At 47.4% G+C, this 23,663-nt stretch overlaps 1 protein-coding gene across 1 annotated transcript; it reads left to right on the forward strand.

The window, feature by feature from the left end:
* The first annotated feature begins 22,105 nt into the window (after nucleotides 1-22,105).
* On the forward strand, nucleotides 22,106-23,236 carry Foxl2 (forkhead box L2). Its single transcript, XM_027933544.3, has one exon. It carries the CDS (start codon nucleotides 22,106-22,108, stop codon nucleotides 23,234-23,236), a length of 1,131 nt encoding a protein of 376 aa, XP_027789345.1.
* The last annotated feature ends 427 nt before the right edge of the window (nucleotides 23,237-23,663 follow it).

Here is a 23,663-nt window from a genome sequence, read left to right on the forward strand (position 1 = left end):
GATTTACATTACACACAGGTATGCATTACTGAAAACTCACAAAACGGTAAAGATTGGTTCATCTGTACCTACAGGGGAAAAAAAAGACATAGAACATACATTTAACTCTGCTAAATGATATGCATGCTGCACTGTTTATAAGTAAAATCATGTCTGTAGTTTATATTAAAATACATCAAAAATTAAGATTGATGAATGAACAGAACAGGTAAATGAATAGATATATAATAAAGTAAATATGACAAAATGATAATTGGAGTCATGGTGGCTAGTGTACGTATTATGTTTGGAGATTCTCATAATAAAAGGGTAGGGGTCATTGTCATTAACTTCCTAAATTCTGTATATAGTGGAATCAGGGAAAACTGGGTTCAAATTTTGACAGGGCCATTTCCCCCCGTCTGATCTGGAATAAGACTTAAACTCCCCAAGCATCAATATCTTAAAACATGAAGGGAAGATGATAAATAACGTCTGTGTCTTGGGGTTCTTGTGAGCATGGCATGCAAGAACATATGCAAAGAACTTGGAAAAGTTTATTAGGATCTGAAGCTGCTAAAAAAAAGGGGGGGGTGCTCCCATTACAAACTCACAGGAATTCTAGGTTAAAAGCTAAATAATACTCTTAATGTTAAATAGCATAGAGGAATAACTATGGTTGACAACAATTTATTATTTAAAAACAGTTACAGGGGATGTTATTGGCCAAATTCTATTGTTATATACTGTGCAGGTATCATGTATGAATATGTAACAAAAAATCCCACCATTTTATACAATTATAATGCACCAATAAAAATGTGTAAAAGTTAAATTAGTGAATGTAAATATCAGAAAGCTTCAAAAATAAATTTTAAAACGTTTTTAAGTAAAAGTCATTTAAGTACTAAAAAACAATAACAACCAGTAGAGAGGATTTTAATGTGCCCAACACAAATAAATAATAAATGTCTGAAGTGATATATATATGACAGTTACCTTGATCTGATCACTCACTACACATTATATTCAGGTACTGAAATGTCACATTGTGCCCCATAAATGTTTACAATTATTAGTTGACAATTAAAAATAAAATAAATTTTTGGAGCTGGGGGTATAGCTCAGTAGTAAAGCAAATGCTTAGCATGCACAAGGCCCCAGGTTCAATCCCCAGCACCAATAAATAAAATATATTTAAAACCAAGGAGTAACCAAGGAATGTAGCTCAGTGGTATGAGGCCCTGAGTTCAATCCTCAGTGGAAGGAAGGAAGGAAGGAAGGAAGGAAGGAAATCAGGACTTTTGAAGAATTGCACCCGTAGTGGAAAGAGGGCTAGAAAAATTCACCCACGACTCCAGAGACATAGCTGTAGAGCTGTGTCTTCCTGGTCTCCCATGAGAAATCAAAACACTAAGTTTAGGGGCTGGGGATGTGGCTCAAGCGGTAGCGCGCTCGCCTGGCATGCGTGCGGCCCGGGTTCGATCCTCAGCACCACATACAAAACAAAGATGTTGTGTCTGCCGATAACTAAAAAATAAATATTAAAATTCTCTCTCTCTCTCTCTCTCTCTCTCTCTCTCTCTCTCTCTCTCTCTCATTCATTTAAAAAAAAAACACTGAGTTTGCATCAAGGGATACTTTGGAGTTGGTCTTAAACCACCTGCATTGTACAGTAACCCAAAGTCAAAAAATTAACAAATAAACAAAAACAGATCTAAAGCTGGCTAAACCTCCAGGGCACCTGGCAAAACCAGAATAAAATTTCTCTATAAAGCTATTCCTAAAATTCAGGTAGCATAGAATTCCCCTTAAAAAATCACCAATGAACCATACAAAAAGTGTTCCAAGAGCAAGAGTTTGCAGACCAAACAAACAGAAGATATGACATCCCAAGAGCTTCTGATAATTGAACATTCTGAAAGACTGCAAAATAGGTAAAATGACAAAAGAGAAAAAGACAAGAAATAAAAAACATAATGAAGGAACAGGAAATGCTTTTTTAAAAAGCTTAATAAAACTTCTGTAAATTAAAAAATATAACCATCAAAATTAAAATTTTAATGAAAGGGTAAATTTGTAGGTTAGATCAAGCTAAAAAGAGAATTTGTAAATTAGAAAACAACTATGTAGAAATTACCAACAAGGTTGCACAGAGAGATAAAAATAATAGAAAGTATGAAAAATAATTGAAAGAAGAAGACAAAAAGATAGTCCAACAAATTTGTAATAAGAAAGAACAGAGAATTGGAAAAGATAATATTAAAAGATAGAGCTGGGCTCATCTCACATAGTGGGTTGGGGTTCAAGTGTTCTAGCAAACAAAACAAAGACTGAGAAGTCACATAGCTTCAACTTGAACTCCACATTGGTCAAAGTAGTCCTAAAACTACCCAGATTCAAGGGAAGGGGACCAAGACCCTACTTCTCAATGGGAGGAGTGTTACAGAATTTGGAAGTCATCGTTAAAAAGTATATCTGCATAAACATAGCTGAAATTCAGCACCCTATATAAATAAATAAAATGAAGGTCCATTGATAGCTAACAAAAAAAAAAAAAGAGCCATCAAGAATTTTCAATAACAATGAAAACCATGAATCCTCACAAGGAAAAGTCATTCCAATACCCAAGTAGATTAAATATAAATGATTCACACCTAGACACATTACAGTAAAATATCAAAACAAAATCATATAAGCAACTAGCAAGAAGAGACACATCACCACAAAGAAACAACAGAATTTCCACAAACTTCTCAGCAGCAACCACAGATGACAGAAAATAATGAACTATTCCAAGTATCTTCCATGTGCTGAGCGAAAATAACTGCAAACCTCAGTGATCTATATTCAGCTACATTATCATTTAAGAAGAAGAATGAAATTAAATTTTTTTTCAATCAAAGAGTTACTACCCACAGAACTGAGTGAAAGCACTATGAAAAGTATGTGCTGCCGGAAGAAGGAAATTGAACTCAGAAGGAAGGAATGGGTGAACAAAGAAAATGGAAACATGTGGATAACTGGAAACAAGCAATGACTGTAAAAATATACAGATAATAGTGACAAAAGCTTAGCACATAAGTGCTTGACAAATGTTTATTGGATGGGGATTCTTGATTGTATGCACCTCTTCTGAGACATAATTCGGCATGTGTTTTGGGCATGCAACTCAGAAGCATTTCAGCTTATGCCTGTCACATTCTATTTACTTCTTTATGTCAGGAATGTTTCATCATTTCTGGGCTAAGACTCTCCCTTCATAATTTAATTGCAACTCCATACTTATTTTTATCTTTTTCATTTTTGCCATCATTTGCTGGTAAGGGAGAAGACTCCAATTTGGGTTCAGCACACCGTTTCAAAACCACACTCAATAAATTGTTATTGATCTGGAAAACTATCCCCACCCCTCTAATAACCATGATTGCCTGTCAAACTCCAGAACAGACAGAGTCTTACATGTGGCTTGGGGTTCAAGTGTTCTAGCAAACAAAACAAAGACTGGGAAGTCACATAGCTTCACTTGAACTCCTCATTGGTCAAAGTAGTCCCAAGACCACCCAGATTCAAGGGAAGGGGACAGAGACCCTACTTCTCAATGGGAAGACTGTTACAGAATTTGGAAGTCATAGTTTAAAACTATATCTGCATAGCACAGCTGAAATTCAGTGCAAGTAAAAGTAGGAGGTGAATTACAAGTAACAGCAACTGTGAGCTCTAGAATTTATTGAGCATATAATATATTAAGCACTTTATTTCCATATTTTATCTTTACATCAAACCTATGAGCCAGGTGGGGAAAAAAAATACAGAGGGGGAATCTGCACTCATTGTGGTCCTACAGCTCATGGGGGGTCCGATTCAAATCCAGGGTAGTCAAAAGACAAGAAAGGCATGCTTTTACCTACTCTGCTATTCTAAATTTTAAAGCCACCAATGAGTGATAACTTACTTTAGTCCCACTCATTGAAGCCGCTGTGAGGAATGTAAGCTTGGAGCCAGCCATCAGGAGAGGGAGGTGGCATCCCAGAGCGGGGCTTCCTGTGTAAACAGGAGGCGCATGGGAAGCAGCACTGTGGTGCAGGGACAATGGGCAGTGAGCAGGCAGGGCCTCCTGTCTCCGGTGGGTGCTCAGGGTTTCGGGCAGCCAGGCAGGAACAGCTGGGGCCCGGATTCTCTGACGCCTGGCCCAGGAGAGGAACTGCCCCTGTCATGGCTTTCCCAGGAGGAAGTTCCCCACTGGTTCAGGGGAAGCCCATCCCATCCCAGGTCTGGGCTGTGCCTGCACCTCCTCTTTCTTCTTCAGGAGCCTGTTGTCTTTGGGGCTAATCTGGGAGACAGGCCTCCTCTGAAGTCCTCATGTCCTGGAGGCCGGAGGGTGTAGGCAAGGCTGGCCAGGCCCAGATGCCAATCCAGGAGATGACCCCGCTGAATGTGTGCTAAAGAAAAAAGCCAAGGGCAGTAAAAAAAAAAAAAAAAAAAAAGATATGAAAAGCAACAAATTCCAATTCCAATCCCATCTCCAACTAGCTATGTGACCTGAGGAGAGACACTTACCCTCTTGGAACCACAATTTCCTCATGTGAAAATAACATCTATCTTAAGAAAGTTGTTCGAAGATCAAATGAAATAACCTATTTAAAGTCACCGATGCTCAGTCTCCTGCAGCACCTGTATTCTCACCATCAGAGAGACTCTGCTCCCGTTTAAATGCCAATCACCACATGAAGGGGCACAGCAGCCTCAGGGAGGGGCCTGAGCAAGCCCTGGCCACTTTCCTCCCAAGGCTTCCCAATCCCACACTTGGTCATCTTGTGACCCCACTCACTCTTGGTCACCTGCTGCTTCTTGGGCTACGCCCAAGGGTCTCCCTGTTCTGCTCATCTCCTTTCTTTAGTATTCCTCTCTTGTGTCTCTCCACACCTTCTCTGGTGACCTCTTCTTGTCCCATTCATTAAGCTAATAACTCCCAAATCTCTCTCCTAAGTCCAGACCTGCATGTACAACTGCCTGCCAGACACTGCCACCTGCATGTCCTTCAAGCATTGCAAAAGCAGGGTGTTCCACACAGAGATAAACAGGTCACCCACAAATCCTGCACCTCCAGCCTGCTTTGTCTCAGGGAATGGCGCATCCTGTGCTCACCTGGCTGAGTCAGAAGCCTGAGTACTGTTCTGACGCCTCCCTCTCTCCCACACCTAATCAGTCAGCCCATCTCATAGATCCCATCGGCTACATGTGTCTCAAGGTGTGTCTTTCTCTCCACCCTGCTCCTGGCTTAACACAAGCCCATCACCTCTCACCTGCACTCCCTGCTCCAGGTTCCGCTTCTCCATTCTGCAGCAAAATCATCTCCCCAACACACAAACCATGTCTTTCACTCCCATCTAACACTTCAGCGGTATCAGTATAAAACCCAAAACCCTCAGAAAGTCACACTAGGCCCCAGGGGTGCAGACCTTGTCAAGTTGTCCAGGCTCAGGGCCTACTGCCCACCACCTCCCTCCATAATGGGCCACAGATGGTCCCTCGGACACCCACTCTTTCCCTCCTCCACAGGCTTCAACACATAGGCTTCCTCTTCCTGGAAGGCCTTCCCCACAGATTCCTTGGCTCTTATTCATCCCTTGAGACTCAGCCCCAGCATCACTTCCTCCAGAAGGCCTTCCCCTGCCTCCACAGCTTCAGCCTTCCCCCATCTTGGTGTTCATCAGTAAAGAAAACTGCCTTTGTCTGCTTCCCATCCAGCTTCCCACTGAACCACACTTCCCTGAGGGCAAGAACAAGCCTTTCTCCTCAGGGCCATACACAGGAGGGGCCCTAAACCTGTCCACTGGAATGCATAAAGGACCAATGCGACATCCATGGGGCAGCGCCTAAGGGCAGCCTTTGGAGGACAGCCAGTCCCCAAAACCCACCTATGCAGAAAAGCAATTTCCTCACAGGTGACTGGTATAGTTTCAAGTCACCTTAAAACCAAGGCAGAAGGATTGCGAGTTCAAAGCCAGCCTCAGCAAAAGCAAGGCACTAAGCAAGTCAGTGAGACCCTGTCTCTAAATAAAATACAGAATAGGGCTGGGGATGTGGCTCAGTGGTCCAGTGCCCCTGAGTTCAATCCCTGATACAAAAGAACAACAACAACAAAAAAAAAAAAACCGGAAGCCAAAGCAAATCTGGTGAGATCTTAACAGAATCCCCTTCTCAGACTCAAAAATCAGAGTGAGCTCATGTTCTGAGTAGGCTGCCATACACACATGGGCATTCTATACGGACAGTTTTCCTAAGACTCAACCTGAAGACAAGGGAGGGAGCGGTGTGCCCACCAGGGCACACGTCTATCTGTGTGTACAACTGTGTGTGCATCTGTACTTGTGTGGGCCAAGCGTGCAGTGCATTTGTGCAACTGTGCATGGGCACACCCAGGGCTGCAAGATTGCGTTACTCCATTCACACACACTCTTGGGATTAGGAAAAAGTCAGCCCTTACCATCCAACGTCCCAGCAGCCCTTGCGCGGTGCCAGAACACGTGGGAACCCGTTTCTCATAGAAAATTAAATGGTTTATTCCTTCCCCGGGATGGCGTGCGAGGCAGGGCAGGGCGAAGGGTGGCAGTGACAGCCTGCTGGACTGCGCGCGTGGGCGCGCTGCCTGCGTGGCGACGCCGGCGTGCGGCCCGGCCTCCCCGCGGGCTTCCTGCCGCCACCTCCGGGAGAGAGAACGCCGCTGGCCCGCGCTGCCACTTCCGGGCCGGGTGGGGGAAGCGGTGTGGCCCCGAGTGAGGAAGCCCCCGCGCCCGGGCGAGCCCCTCTTCCGGCCAGGGCCGCGTCCTACACCCCGAGCGCCGCGCCGTCGGGCCTGGCACACGGGAGCTGTCCCTTCTGACCTCCACCAGGAGCCTGGCGGGGCTGCCTAGAGCTTTCGCCATAGAGACGGGGCTCTCATTCTGAACTCCTGTCCTCTGCATGCTGAGGCCTCTGTCCAGGGACACACAGAGGACCTAACACCGTCCTGGATTTCCGCCCACCCAGCTTCCACCTGTCACAGAACTAGAATCGAAGCTGCATTGATTCATACTACAGTGTCAGTGACTAATAATATCCACTATTCTCTTTCGCAGATGAAGTCTTCATCTAAAAGAAAGAAGCTCCGAATGTAGAAGCCCATGGGTTTGTTCAAGAAACATTTTCTGCCTGACATACACCAGGTACTAAGAATACAAGATGAGTAAGAGGTCCAGCATAGTGGTAGGCATCTGTAATCCCAGCTACTTGAGACAGATTTGATTAGCTCCTTGAGTATTCAAGGCCAGCATGAGCGATGAGACCCTGTCTCAAAATAAAAACAAAATTTAAAAAGATGAGTAACACAGCCCCTGTCCTCAAGGAGTTCAGTCTAGTGGAGGGAGATAAATAGACAAATTAACACATAAATGACAGCATAGGGTAGTCATTGCTGAGACAAAAGAAAGCACAGAGCTGGTGCCCTAGGAGCCCTAATATGCCGTTTTTGCCTGCAGATGTTCCAACTTTAGCCAGGGAAGATCTTCCAGAGGAGATGCTTGAGGTGAAGAAGGAACAGCAAGCAGCTGGGAGATGCAGGTAGCAAGTCATCCGCACCATGCCCAAGTAGAGCAGCCTGCAGGCCCTCAGGGCCCAGGATGCACCCCTAGTCCAGGGCAAAAGGAGGGATGTCCAGGGACAGAGAAGCCAGAATATGGATCTACTGAGATGGCCTACTGAGAATCAGGGCCAGCTCCAACTGTCCTTCTGATACACAGTAAACACCTAAGGAAATTTTGTTAAATGACAGCTAATCCCTGAAGGTCTCCTGTGATCTTATGTGTGTTTTCTTCTGAACCAGACCAAGCAAAACTCTTCAAGGACAGAAATGAGATCATTTTTTCTATCTACCAGAGCATTTGGCACATAGCTGGGCACCTGTCAGGTAGGCAGCTGAAGTGTCCCTTGGTTATAGGAACGGCATGCTTTTTCTCTGGTCCCTAGCACCTACAGTGGCATTAGTCGGCAGCTCAGACCTACTGTGTCCTCACCTGGAGGACTCAACCCTTCCAGGGAGGCCCTCTCAGGTTGCCCAACCTGAAATCCCTCCTTTTTCCTTCTTTCCTCCTGTGGCACCTATCTTGGGCTGGGGGAGATCTGTACTGGTTGAGGACCAGTCACCTGAGCTCCCTGTGGCCAGACATTATGCATTATTTATATGCATCTCACACAGCAGCCACTGCACAGAAGGTGCAATAAATGCACGTGATGATATGAATGATGTGATGGGCAATGGTTGCATTTGTCCTTGTTTTTCTTCCTTTCTCCTTGGGTGGAAGACCTTGACTAATATCTCTCAGAACCCACAAAGTCAGCCATTTCCTAGTTGACCATTTGGGGTCCCCTTATCATGTCATAAATATAAGAAAAATTCCAGCTGGGGGCAGTAACACATACCTGTAATCTGAGCTACTCGGGAGGCTGAGGCAGGAGGATCATGAGTTCAAAGCCAGCCTCAGCAAAAGCAAGGCTCTAAGCAACTCAGTGAGACCCTGTCTCTAAATAAAAATACAAAATAGGGCTGTGGATGTGGCTTAGTGGTCAAGTGCCCCTGAGCTCAATCCCCAGTACCAAAAAAAAGGGGGGGAGGGCTTTGGGGATGTAGCTCAATGGTAGAGTAAAAAAGGTTGGGGTGAAAGAAAAGAAAAAGGAGAGGAGAGGAAAAAAGAATCTTTATTCATCTTGCCTGTCCTTCATGTCTAATTTTGAAAAGTATCTCTTTAGGCTGAGGGTGTGGCTTGGTGGTAGAGTACATGCCTAGCACATACAGAGCTCTAGGTTCAATCCTTAGCACTGAAAAAACATATATATATATATCTCCAAAACACAAGTTTCTCTTTCAAGAATAGTTCAAAAAATCCTGGAAAATGATGGCATTAAGATATCACTATTTTATAGATCCTAATGAATAATGGTTCTAGGTAGTGCTCATTAGTTTCTGTTAAAATGCAAAAGAAAGCTAGGCACAGTGACACATGCCTGTAATCCCAATGACTCAGGAGGCTGAGGCAGGAAGATCAAAAGTTCAAGGCTAGCCTCAACGACTTAGACCCTAAGTTACCTAGTAAGATCTTGCACAAGATAAAAAATTAAAAAGGGATAGGAGCTGGACACAGTGGCACACATCTGTAATCCCAGAAATTTAGAAGGCTGAGGTAGGAGAATAGCAAGTTCAAAGCCAGCCTCAGCAAATTAGCAAGGCACTGAACAACCCAGTGAGACCCTGTCTCTAAATAAAATATAAAAAAGGCCTGGGTATGGGGATGTGGCTCAGTGGATAAGAACCACTGGGTTCAATCCCTGGTACAAAAAAAAAAAGAAAAGAAAAGGGATGAGGATCTGGCTTAGTGGTAAAGCACCCCTGAGCTCAATTTCAGGACAAAAAAAATTTTTTTTCAAAACAAAAACAATCCAGACATTAGTGTCCCCTTATGGAAATATCCAACACTACTAATGAAGTGTTCTTGCCAAACAGTAAATCTCTGTCTAACCAAGCTTCTGGATCACTGTGTCATTCAGCTTTCCATCACTATAACAGGTCCTGAGATAAATCAACTTAAAAGAAGGAAGGGGTTATTTCAGCTCAGCTCACAGTTTCAGAGGTCTTGTTGCTGTGGGCCTGTGGCAACAAGCTATTATGGTGGAGAGTGACAGAGGAGAGCTGAACATCACATGATAGCATGGAAGCCAAAAGAGATAAAAGGGCCAGCTTCATCTATCAAACTAGCTGTTTATCCCCAAAGACCTAACTTCCTTCCACTAGGCCCCGCCTACTAAAAGTTCCATCACCACCCAATAGTGCCACAGGCTAGGGACCAAGCCTTGCAGCACAGGGCCTTTGGAGGACACCTTAGGTCCAGACAGTAGCATCTACCAACACACAGGAATTACAGAGGACAGAGGAGCATGTTACAGGAGGCCACAGGGATGCAATCAGCAAAACCTAGTTGTCTGAAACTATAGGATGAGTGACCCACTTTCTTTAACTGTAAGAAGGAGAAAAAAGAGAAAAAAGTGATCTATAGAACAAAAGAGACTTTAGAGCCATATTAACCAAATGTAATGTAGTATATAGACTTTGGATATTGAACTCAAACTATGAAATCTTTTTTGAGGCAACTGAGAAAAAGCTGAACATTAGTATTCAATATTCTAAAAAGAAGTCACTCTCACTTTTCAGATATGGTAATGGTATGGTAACTGGTTTTTTATTTATTTTTTTGTAGTTGTAGATGGACAGTATACCTTTGTTTTATTTATTTATTTTTATGTGGTACTGAGGATCAAACCCAGTGCCTCACATGTGCTAAGCAAGCACTCTGCCACTGAGCCCCAGCCCCAGGCCTGGTAACTGGGTTTTTTTCTTTTAATGCTTATATTTTAGGGATATAACCTGAAATATTTATAAATGAAGTCATAGATATGATGTCTGTAAAGGACTTCAAAATAACCCAGTGGAGAAAGGGTAAAGAAATAGTGAGCAATATAGGAAACTAGGTGGGGGTTCATTGTACTATTCTCTCTCCTATATTATAGGTTTGAAATGTGCCACTATAATAGATTAAAAAAGAAGAAAGCAGGCATATTGGGACATGCCTGTAGTCCCAGCTACTCAGGAAGCTGAGGCAGGAGAATTGCTTCAGCTCAGGAGTTCAAGGCTAGCCTGAGCAACATAGTAAGACCTTGTCTCAGAGAGAGAAAGAATGATAATATACACAGAATATAATAATAGTAACATATTGTTAATGTGTGATATAATATACATAAGAATATATTAATAATATAATGTTGATATACTATTAGTATCATCATATTCTTAATGGTAACATTATGAATATACTGAATAGTCAGGCACAGTGGTGCACACCTGTAATTCCAGCAACTTGAGAGGCTGAGGCAGGAGGATTGTGACTTTATTATTTTTTATATTTATTGTTTAGGTGTAAATGGACACAACACAATGCCTTTATTTTTATGTGGTGCTGAGGATCGAACCCGGGTCCCGCCCGTGCTAGGGGAGCACTCTACCGCTGAGCCACAATCCCAGCCCCGGATTGTGACTTTAAATCCAGCCTCAGCAACTTAGTGAGACCCTGTCCCAAAATATAAAAATAAAAATGGGCTGGGAATGTGGCTCAGTGATTAAGCACTCCTGAGCTTAATCCCAGTACCCAAAAGAAGAAAATACTAAATAATAAAAAATGGGGGATTTTTAATACTTCCTTTATGCCAGACTCTACTAAATCTTTTCATGTAGTATTCCAGTCAATCTACTCAAGCAACCTAGATACTTTCATCACTATTTTGCAGATGAAAAAACTGAAGCACATAAACTGGACAAAAAGCCCAAAGTCATGCAAAAAATAAATTGCAGAGTCAGGATTTAAGTTAGTCCCACAGAGAATTGCTTCAGCTCAGGAGAAAACTTCAAGCCCAATTTTTCTCCCAGTATGCCATCCTCTTACCAGCACTGTCTTCTCAAGGCAGAGGCTTCATGCCCACAATACAGAAGAAGTTGATGAAGTTTCTTCAGCAATAACTGGTCAAGTTAGGAATTTTCGTATAAATTTTGATGCAGCAATCTTACTTCCTGGTAAACTGTAGTACATGAGCACTAGCAGAAATCCATAGCAAGATCTGAGAACACTGGTGTACACCTGTAATCCCATCTACTTGGGAGTCTGAGGCAGGAGGACCACAAGTTCACCACCAGCCTCAGCAACTTAGCAAGATCCTGTATTAAAATATAATTAGTCAGGTGCTGTGGCGCTGGGCTCAGGAGGCTGAGGCAGGAGGATCACGAGTTCAAAGCCAGCCTCAGCAATGGCAGGGCACTAAGCAACTCAGTGAGACCTTTTCTCTAAAGGAAATACAAAATAGGGCTGAGGATGTGGCTCAGTGATTGAGTACCCCTGAGTTCAATCCCTGGTACAAAAAATAAAAAATTAAAAGGGCTGGGGGCCAGGTGCAGTGACACATGCCTGTAATCCCAACAGCTTGGGAGACTGAGGCAGGAGGATTGGGAGTTCAAAGCCAGCCTCAGAAACTCAGGGAAGCTCTAAGCAATTCAGTGAAACCCTGCTTTTAATAAAATATTAAAAAGGGCTGGGAATGTGGCCCAGTTGTTAAGCACCCTGGGTTCAATAAAAAACCCAGTAAAACACACACACACACACACACACACACACACACACACAGGGCTGGGGATATAGCTCAGTGGTGGAGTGCTTGCCTAACATGAATGAGGTCCTGGGTTCAATCCTCAGTATGGCAAAAAGAAGGAAAAAAATAGTCCATAGCAGGGCTATTAGAAATAGTAAAGAATAGGAAATAATCCAATGCCTCTCAACAGGAACATGGATAAATAAACCACAGTGTGTTCATACAATGGAATGGTGCAACCCAGGGAAAATGAATGGCGCTTGTCTTTGTGTATCAACCAGGAACTTTTTCACAAATATATCGTTGAATGAAAAAGCAAGCACGTGCCTTTCTGCAACAACAGGATACCATTTATATAAAGTTAAGAAACACAACACTACTAAGTATTGCCTAGAAGTGGATTCACATGTAGTGGTATGCAAACTGTTATGGGGATGCTAAGCACTAAATTTACCATGGTGATCACTTCAGGAGAGAGAGGGATCAAGGATGGATGGATGCAGTAAACTGTTGTACCTGCAGACATGTTCTCAACAATGTATATAAGATTATTCCTTAAAAAGAAGGCTGTGTGCCAGGCACTGTGGTGCATGTCTATAACCCCAGCAAATCAGGAGGCTGAGGCAGGAGGATTGCAAATTCAAACCCAGCCTCAACAACTTGGTGAGACCCTGTCCCAAAATTTTAAAAAAGGGGTGGGCTAGGGATGTGGCTCAGGGGTAAAACACCGCTGGGTGTAATCCCCAGTACCAAAAAAAAAAAATGAGAGAAAGAAGGAAGGAAACTAGCTGTGTGTTGGCAAGGCTGTGAGGACATAGGAATGCCCTTCATGATTGATAATTACTGTACTGGGTCAATCTAAAGAGAAGATAATTTGGTAGAATTCATCAAAGTTATAAATGTACATATCCTTTGACCCAACTCTTACACTTCTAGCAATATTTTTTTACAAATATATGTACATACCTACAAAATTAGATATAAAAAATTGTACATTACAATATTGCTTATAAAAGCAAAAGATTTGGCTGGCTGGGAATGTAGCTCAGAGGTAGAGTGCTTGCCTAGCTCTTGAGGCCCTGGGTTCGATCTTCAGCACTCTTTTAAAAAAAGGAAAAAAGCAAGGTATTAGAAACAACCTAAATACCATGCAGCTCTTTAAAAAAAAAGAATGTGTTAATATGGAAAGATTTCAAAGGGGCAGAACTGGGCATCTGGCGCTGTGTGTGCAAACTGTGAATGCTGGGGAATGTGTGTCCTTTTTGCTTCTAAGTGCATAAAATGGATCTGGAATGATATACAGGGGAGTTACCAGCTACCTGTGAGAAGGGACCCTTGGGGAGAGAGTGGGAGGGAGGTTTTTCACTGCAAGGAGTCTATATTTTTAAATCTTGGTTCATGTGAAAATATTACTCATTCAAAAAAGAACTGATAGGGCTGGGGATGTGGCTCGAGCGGAAGCGCGCTCGCCTGGCATGGGTGCAGCCTCGGTTTGATCCTCAGCACCACATACAAACAAAGATGTTGTGTCCGCCGAAAACTAAAAAATAAATATTAAAAATTCTCTCTCTCTCTCTAAAAAAAAAACTGATAAAAGTTTAAAACTCTGAAGCAAGGTAAGTTTCCCTAATTTCCCAAGCTGGTATCAGAGGTCTATGTCCACTGCTCTGCAGTGGCGCCTCCCGGCCTGTGGGCGATGTGCACAGATAACAGTTCCAGGCCTAGGACCTCCATTCCATCGGCACTACCTCCCTCCGTGGCCTAGAGCTGACCTCGTCTATTTCTGGACCTAAGTTCCCATTACCCATATGACAGAATCCCTTTCTGTTCAGATGTACTACCAGTCCTCCTTCCCCAGAAGTGCTACCTCCAAGCAAAAGACCAGGTCCAAGAGATACCTGGAACAGGGTACACCAGGATCCTGGACTGTCCCCTCCCAAAGCCCCCAAATACTGACTATTGCTTCCCCCAACAAAAGCCTGCTTGTACCACCACAGCAGCCTGTCAGTAATTACCTTCAATTACAAACCCAGAGCCCAGCAAGGCCTCAATTAGTCTATGAAGGGGCCTGAGGAGGGGCGGCTGCACCAAGTGTAAAGCCCACATGTGACCTTCCTCCACAGGGTAGCACACCCCTCTCACTCAAGCCCTGAGGCTTGGGATTTGGGATTGGTAACAAGTGGTCCTATGGAGAAGGCTGCCAGCTCTCCTTGCCACAGTGACCATTCCCCATAGGTACAGCCAGGGGCTCTGTCTGGAAGTGCAGTTCCCCAGACTCCCTGCTCTCTCCCTGCTCAGACCACACACATCCTCCCCCACTCACTACTTTTTGGGCAAGGTGCAACACCTCCAAGTCATCACCTCATTCTAGGACAAAACACTGCAGAGGGATGCTCCAGGCTGGCACTCCTGGAGCCACTCGTGGGCTGGGCACAGCAGCTGGGAGGAGAACCAAGTACCCTCTCATCCCAGGAAAGGAAGGCTCCTGGATTCTCCCTGTAGGGTCCGGACACAGACTGGCCCAATCTTCTCCTGCAAACATCCTGAGAATGCCATCAGGTTGCTGAGCCCAGAACCTCAAAGTTTTCACCGAACTTAATTTGCTCACTTCTTCACAGTGGGTATACACAGCTATAGGAGAGAATCTGTGTAGGCCTATGTGCAGATCTTATCCCTGGGTATGAAAAGGTATTTGAAGAAGTCCAGCAACTATATTTGGTCATATGGAAGGAAGGATTTCCTGGGCTTACAAGGACATGCAGGAACTCATATGTGAAGGTGAAATTCTGGAAAACAATGCCAAGCTGCTGGGGGCTTTTGTCAAGTTGTTAAATTTCTTCAAGCCTCAGTTTCCCCATCTGTTAAAGTGGGAATAGTACCAATCCCTTAAGTTGTAAAAAATGAAATAATGCATGTAAAGTCCCTGACAAATGTTTAATGAAGGATAGCTATTGTTCATTTATAACAACAACAATAGTAATAGTTGGAGGTACACAGAGGTCTTTAGAGGATGCTATATATAATGAAAAGGCCCTATTACAACGTGTCTATCTGTATAGCTCTATATTTGGTTCTGTCACTTTGGAAATTATTTGATAATATCTACTAAAACCTACTCCTACTTATTCACTCAAGAGTAATGAAATACCTTTCACCAAAAGACATGTACAAAATATTCACAGAAGCTTTTTTTATGACGTCCCAAAACCGGAAACAAATGGCCATCAACAGGTGGATGGATACCCCACACTGGAATATGACCCAGCAACGAAAAGAAATGGATGCCTGAAGCTTGTAACAAGACCTTTGCATGTTAAAATATGTTGTCAAAAGAAACCAGACAAGCCAGGCATGGTGGCCCACACCTGTAATCCCAGCAACTCAGAAGGCTGAGGCAGGAAGATCCCAAATTCAAAGCCAGCCTCAGCAACTTAGCAAGACTCTGCCTCAAAATTAAAAAATAAAAATAAAAAGGGCTGGGGTGTGTCCCAGTGGTTAAGGGGCCTGGGTTCAACCCTTGGTACCAAAAAGAAAAAAGAAACTGGACACTAAAGAGCAGATGCTATATGACTCCTTTGTATAAAGTTCAAAGCAGGCAACATTAGTTTATGATGATAGAAATCAGAAGATGGGTTACCTTTGAGGACACACAGTGACCAGGAAAGATACTAGAGCACCACCTGAGATGACAGAAATATTCCATATCTTTATCTAGATGGCAGTTATATAGTGCATTACATGTAAAAGCATATCAAGCTGTGTATTGTTTACTATCTGAAAGTTTTAACACACACACACACACACACACACACACCCTATCTTGTTACACAGAAAGTCTTCTTTAAAAGGCCAATAATACACAACACAGAACTCCGCCCTTCTCCCTCCATTCCTCTGGACTTTATGGCAGCTAGACATCTAAAACTTCCCTTCTTTTTATTTATTTATTGGAATCAACAAATTTTAAAAGGGAATTTAAAAACATGATATTAAAAATATAAATATAACATCATTATACAAAGTACATGTATAAAGACTTGAATTGGGTGTCAACATACTTTATATACAAACAGAGATATGAAAAATTGTGGTATATATGTGTATTAAGAATTGTAATGCAAAAAAAAAGTACATGTAAAAAGGCACAAATTGGCATGAACATACTTCATATGCAGAGATGAAAAATTGTGCCCTACATGTGTAATAAAAATTGTAATGCTTTCCATTGCTGTCGTGTAGTTAAAAATTTTTTAATTTTTTTTAATTTTAAAAGTAAAATATATATATATATATATATATATATATATATATATATATAAATGTAACATTTTTTCATATATCATATAACAAAGACAAACAAACAACTACCTCCCTGCATGAAGGCTCTTTAGACAGTGCCCACTTTGTGGTGAGAAACTTGAGCTAGGGATTAGGACCAAGGGTAGTCCTTGGTGCTTCAGGCAGCAGGCCTTACCTTGAAAGCCAGCTGCCTCAGATGCAGAAGCCTGTATCTATGAAAGTCTAGACTGAATGTTTTAGATGTGTCCTCTCCATCATCAGGGAACCAGGAAGCCATCCTCATTCTTGCCTAAAGTTCAACAGCATGGCTGTGCAGCCATAGTGAGCAGTAGCCCCAACTCACAGAGAACTCTCAGAATTCTCAATGGTCCAACCATTCTTCCCCACCTGCAGTCTCTTTCTCAGAAATTCTAGCTTCCTTACAAGGAAAATGACCTTTCCTAATTCTTCCCATGGAGCAGAACCATTTTTGCAATCCCAAAGGCATTAAAGACATCCTGGTGGGAAACACAGAGTGAGTCATGGAAGACAGTCTGTCCATCAAGGCTTACAGTGTAGAGGTGGAGAAAAGCAACAGGGCAACTTTAAACAGCACACCCTACTCCCAAGCAAGGGCCAGGGCCTCCTGGCAAGGCACTAACTGTTCAGGACTGACAAAATGGCTCTGGGCCATGAAAGTCATGGGAGATATCAGAGAACAGTGGCCAACAGCTTTGGCCACCCAAGAATCCTCTTGAGGAGCATCTAGAGGTCTTCAGAGGGAGGTGGTCCTCAAGCCCCATCTGCCTCTTCTCCCTGAGTTAGCCTCAACCAAGATAAAGACCTCCTGTCCTGAAGTCATGCCTCATAAAGGTGGGGCACACTCTCCTTGGGGCAGATTCTGATGGACCTCTAACCCAGCATCACACCAGTGAGGTAGGCAGGAACACAAGACGGTCACAGTGACACATGCCTGTAGTCCCAGCTACTTGGAAGGCTGAGATGGAAGGATCATTTGAGCCCACGACTTCAAGACGAGCCTAGGCAACTCATAAAGACCCCAACTCAAAAAAAAATTTTTTTTGTTATTTTAAATCCAAGAAGTAAGCCAGAGCTCTATTTACCCTGCTTGCCCATCCCACACAAGGGAGGGGGAGGAAAGTTTAATAAGACACCAAATGGAAACAGCTCTCATCTGTGAATTTTTCCAAAGAACGGGGAATGGCTTCTCCTTCCTCTCAATCTCTCTTTCTCTTCCCACTTCCCTACTATCTCTTACTGTCACTCCCTCTCTCCCAAATATGTGGGCAATAGACTCTGCTAATCCCAACCAGGCAGAATTATACCTGCAGTCCTGGCACTGTGTGCATAAGATCTGTGCCACCCCCTTGTGCTACAGCCTATCAGTCTGAGCACTTTCTGCAGAGCTCAAAGCAAAGATGAGTGGTGTGTGTGTGGGGGGGGGGGTGTAGATGCATGGGGGCATGTCATGTACCCCAGTTTCTCAAAGGAATTCTGAACACCTTTGCCATGGAGAACAGCCAGTGGCAGCTCCCTCATTCTAACTACAGGCTAAGGACATCAGGGGCTCAAGAAGCTTTGAAAGTCAGATTTGCGGGCAGGGAGTCAGAGATCATTCTGTGAGTTGGATGGGTGGCCACTGTGTGAAGAGCCTTAGAGTTCAGGCACCAGTTTACATGTTTTCCACCAAAATGTGCAGTATCTGAACTAGTATGTGTAGTGGGTGAGTGTGAGCGAGTAGTGGGGACAACTAGAGGGGATACAGAGTTGACCGGAGTAGAGAGAAGTGGATGGAGGAATGTGACCTGAGTAGAGCGGGCGGGAGGCTCGGGGTGCCAACAGTGGTGGAGGCATGGGGTTGTGTACTAATGGTACCAACCGGCACACTGAAGCTTCTCTCTTCGCCCTGGTCGCAGAGGCCAGACACACAAGCACAGGGTTGCAGTCCGCGCGGTTCCTCTCCCTGCGCAGGAGTGGGGCGCTGGCCGGCCCTGGTTCCGCGGCCCTGGTTCGGGCAGCCGGCGGCGGGCGGCACCGGGCGGGCGAGGTGAGCGGAACCGGGAAGTGCTGCCTGTCTGGGGTTCTCCGAGCCACTCCCCCGCCAGGAGCCGCGGCCTTCTCCTGCTGTCGCGACGCTAGACAAAAAGATGTGTGGCTTCCTCGGAGCCTGGAGAAGTGTTTGCGCCCGCAGTCCGGGCCTGCGAGGCACCCGGGCAGCCAGCGAGGCCGCGCTCCGTCGGCGGATCCTGGCTGGGCGTCTGCAGGCGGCGTTACGGTGGCACGATGGACAGGAGCGGATGGCTCGTGAGTTGCAGCCGCGGGCCTCTGGAAAGCCCGGGCGGTAGAGGCATGAGCTCCGCCCGGATCAGGACCTTGGCCCTTTGAGGTGAGCATAATCCGGAGGTGACCAAGGCGCGGCCGTCCTGCCAGGGGAAAGGCGGTGGCCCTCGGGCCCACAGGGCCTGGGTAGCACAGGATCCCGATCTCTCCAGGAAACGGGGCCCTATCCGGCCAGCTTACAGAGTACCGCATCGCCTCCTGGTGCGCCCGCCACACTCTCCTCCGACAGGACCGCAGCGAAGACAGGACTCTACCTCTCCCTAGGATCCTCCAGCCTGAGCCACTGGCTTTTCTCAGGAGGCCTGGAGCTACCCTGAACGCGATCACTGCGGTACCCCCAAATGCCTGCCTGTTTCCCCAACCTTCCAATGCCCAGCAGCCAGCCGCATGTGCGGCACATCCTGAGGAGAGACTAACAGGAGCCCCTCCTAACTACACACCTCTTGCTCCATCTGGGTTAGGGATTCTGTTCCTGGAAAGTCCAGCCAGAAATCAACACCTGAGAGGGCAGGAGTCCTCTTCTTGGGCACTCAAAATCCTTCAGAGGCTCTCCTTCCTTTACCCCACCCCCTACACACACACACACACACACACACACACACACACACACACTTCTTGAAGACTGAAAAGGGAGCCGAGTGTGGAATTCGGAGAAGTGATGACACACACAACAATGCTGTCACACCTGGCTGCTGCAGGGCTGAGCTGCGGAAATGCCTGCCTTCCAGGAGGGGTGTGGGGGAGACCAAAAGAGCCAGCCTGGGTGGTCAGGAAAAAAAGAGAGAGAGAGAGAGAGGGAAAAGGAGAGAGCAGCCCTCACTAGGACAGAGCCAGACCCAGCTGTTTCTGCCCTGACTGGACCCTAGGGGAGCCAACTTCAGCTCCAAAATCTGACTCACCCCTCTTACACATTGCCTGGGCACCCACGAGAGTGAGGAAGAAGAAAAACACCTGCACGCCTACTCAGAAAGCAATCACAGGGATCTTGAAGAAGTGGTGCATGTTGGGGGCAGTGGGAAGTAGCCTGGAAAATAACCGAGCTACTTTGAGATATTATCAATAAGGGGTAGAACCGGAATATACTGAGGTCAATTCAGAAAATCCTAGCTCTCTCTCACCCTGGTGGTCAGGCCAGGGTTGCCCTGCTGACCTCTCTGGGGCCATCTTCAAGATGCTGAATTCCAGACAGCCCATCACCCTCTCCTCCCTTTCATCTCAGAATTCGAATCAGAGGTCTGAGTGAGAAGCAGCATATTAAGTGGCCTATTGATGCTAAAGCCACCCACAGGCCACAGTGGTCTCCTCAGGCTTTCTGAAAATCCTGACACTGGAGAGCCTGGGCTGGGGTAGTGACAAGCTTTGGACTAGCCATTCCAGACATGCCAATCACTAACACACACCTGCCTAACATTCATTCAGTTCACCTCCTCCACACAGCATCCTGGCCCCCTCTTCAGCCTCAGGAGTTTGAAGAGTTAAAACACTAGCCACCTCTCTCACTTTATAATTGCAGACTTTTTGTTAAGGCTCAGTGAAAAGTCATATTGTTAAAGGGCCCACCTGATTGTGCTGCCAGCGCAGATTTCCTATGAGACAATCTTTATACATGCTGATATAACTCCACCCCAATCAGACTCCTGTTGAAGGCAGGTGAGAACTCACCTCTGAACCTTTGAAGAAAGAAGATCAGAACAAATGTCACATCATGAGAGAATTTTGTACAAGTGCCTTTTTCAGTCTGTTGTTTTTCTTCCAAGTCTACGATAGAATTATATACACTGGGAGGAAGGAGGCAGAGAAGAACTGTGAAAGACAGAAAAGAAAACTGTGAAGGGAGAAAAGAGAAGATGCTACACGCATAAACAACATTTATTCTGATACTTAATATACATATGTTATGACGTATCTGCAAGTATAAATGTGTTATATCTCATAAATATAAGTCTCACACTTTGTACATGTGCATACCTGTGTTTGTGACCAGCACTCTTTCACCTGGACAGCTGGTATATCAGGCATCTCAAGGACAAACCCTCTCAAGACTTCCATATGTGACACCTGCACACACACATATATGCAGTTCCCCAAAACCCATCACAACATCTTCGTCTATGTGGCAGGAGCAGAGGGGCAGCCACCTGGTGTTGTTAAAGAGCATACCCAACCTGGAGAACTGCTACGGGATTCCGTGGAAGGATCTGGTTCCTACATCCACCCCCAGAGCAGAAAAGGGCAGAGGCGACTCAGACGGTGCCCCTGGGAGCCTCCTCCCAGCCATCCTCTCTCTCCAACCCCATCCCAGCCCAGTCACTCTGAGAGCGCATGGGACCCGGCAGGCCAGAGATTTCTTCATCCAGTGACACACGTTTCTGGGCTGGCCTTCCCCAAATCATCGCGAAGCTCTCTCTCCCCACTCCACCCCGGTCAGGCCCACTTTTCGTCTTGTCCCTCCCCCAGCCCCAAGTTAGAAGTTTAGCCTCAGGACAGCAGCAAGAGAGTCCTTTTCTTCACCTGAAAGAAGCGAGGAGGCCTGGAGCGCCTCTCCTCGCGGGGGCCGGAGCTCCCAGGGCACTGGCAGCATTCAGGCGCCCCCCCACGTCCCGGGCCCTCGATATCTCCCGGCCCCGTCCGCAGAGCAGGCGCGGGTAGTTTTCAAGGGCTTGTGCGAGTCTGCGAGAGCTGTCCGCTGGGCCCCCGCGGCTAGAGGAGCGGGGGCAGGCCGGTCCCGGCTGTGCGGGGCGTTTACAAAAAGTGACTTGGAGATGAACTCGCCCGTGCGCGGCTGGCTGCCCCGCTATAGGGGCGAAGGCGCCTGACGCAAGCGGAACTCGGCGGAGCCCATACGAATCAGAACAGAGCGAAGCTCCTTGGCGCTCTAGGGACTCCAGGAGGCAGCTCCGCCAGAGACGCGGGTCGTGCCTCGGGAAACCGGTGGGGGGAGGGGGGAGGGGAAAGCGCAGAAAAGAAAAACCACCGAGGCGGGGACTGGCCTGGGCGGGGAGGGGCGGCGAGGCCGGAGCCCCTCTGTTGGGCAGATTCCCCATGGCCAGAGGCTGAGTTCCACTCCCGCCGGCCGCTCCCTGGGGGAAGAGAAAGAAGAGCAAGAGCAGCCAGAGGCCTCCAGCGAGCGAACGCGGGCGGCATCCTCAGCCTCCAGAAGTTTGAGATTCGGCCGCGAGCAGACTCGTGCGCCCCGATTCCGCGGAGCCAGCGTCGAGAGGGGAGAGCAGTGGCGACCGGGCCGCGGCGCTCCAGCTTTGTCATGATGGCCAGCTACCCCGAGCCCGAGAACGCTGCGGGGACCCTGCTGGCCCCGGAGACCGGCCGCACAGTCAAGGAGCCGGAGGCGCCGCCGCCAAGCCCGGGCAAGGGCGGCGGGGGTGGCGGCGGGACAACCCCCGAGAAGCCCGACCCGGCGCAGAAGCCCCCGTATTCGTACGTGGCGCTCATCGCCATGGCGATCCGCGAGAGCGCCGAGAAGAGGCTCACGCTGTCTGGCATCTACCAGTACATCATCGCCAAGTTCCCCTTCTACGAGAAGAACAAGAAGGGCTGGCAGAATAGCATCCGCCACAACCTCAGCCTCAACGAGTGCTTCATCAAGGTGCCGCGCGAGGGCGGCGGCGAGCGCAAGGGCAACTACTGGACGCTGGACCCGGCCTGCGAGGACATGTTCGAGAAGGGCAACTACCGGCGCCGCCGCCGCATGAAGCGGCCCTTCCGGCCGCCGCCGGCGCACTTCCAGCCCGGCAAGGGGCTCTTCGGAGCCGGAGGCGCCGCTGGTGGCTGCGGCGTGGCGGGCGCAGGGGCCGACGGTTATGGCTACCTGGCGCCCCCAAAGTACCTGCAGTCCGGTTTCCTCAACAACTCGTGGCCGCTACCACAGCCGCCTTCACCCATGCCCTACGCCTCCTGCCAGATGGCGGCGGCAGCGGCGGCGGCGGCAGCAGCGGCGGCGGCAGCGGGCCCGGGCAGTCCCGGCGCGGCCGCGGTCGTCAAGGGGCTAGCTGGCCCGGCAGCCTCCTACGGGCCGTACTCACGCGTGCAGAGCATGGCGCTGCCGCCCGGCGTAGTGAACTCCTACAACGGCCTGGGAGGTCCACCGGCCGCGCCCCCACCGCCGCCGCACCCCCATCCGCACCCGCACGCACATCATCTGCATGCAGCCGCCGCACCCCCGCCAGCTCCGCCGCACCACGGGGCTGCCGCGCCACCCCCGGGCCAGCTCAGCCCCGCCAGCCCGGCCACTGCCGCGCCCCCGGCACCCGCGCCCACTAGTGCGCCCGGCCTGCAGTTCGCCTGCGCCCGGCAGCCCGAGCTCGCCATGATGCATTGCTCTTACTGGGACCACGACAGCAAAACTGGCGCGCTGCATTCGCGCCTGGATCTTTGAGAGTCACCGCACGCCGGCGCGGACCGATGTGAGGATGCCAGGACGCCCGACGCCGGCCCTAATCATAGCTACAGTGGCGTGTCGGACCGCGCACCCTCTGAGGCCGACTCTTGAGCCAGCGCGCCCACGACCCTTCTGGGTCTCTTCGCTTCCCTCAGCTCCTCTCGCTCCTCTTTGTCCCCTCCGCTTCTCTTCCTGCGCTCCCCTCCCCGCCCTCTATGTTCTTGTGCTCCCCAGGCCTGAGGTCGCCTCTCCGCGTGCTTTCTACATGTAGGCCTTGTCTCCTGGAGCCCCACCGTCTGGGCCGGACACTCCATGGCAAAATTGAACACGGAGAGCGAACGCCTAGGGCCGGGTTGCAACCGCGTCGGCGGCGCAGACCTCTTGGCCCTCTCTTACAGGTCGGTGGGCTTTCAGTGGGCATTCC

The sequence above is a fragment of the Marmota flaviventris genome, chromosome 8, assembly GCF_047511675.1.
Source record: "Marmota flaviventris isolate mMarFla1 chromosome 8, mMarFla1.hap1, whole genome shotgun sequence".
Classification (NCBI taxonomy): Eukaryota; Metazoa; Chordata; class Mammalia; order Rodentia; family Sciuridae; genus Marmota; species Marmota flaviventris.

Excerpts from the sequence above, each read along its gene's own strand:
- Foxl2 (XM_027933544.3), top strand. The coding sequence starts at position 22,106 with ATGATGGCCAGCTACCCCGAGCCCGAGAACGCTGCGGGGACCCTGCTG.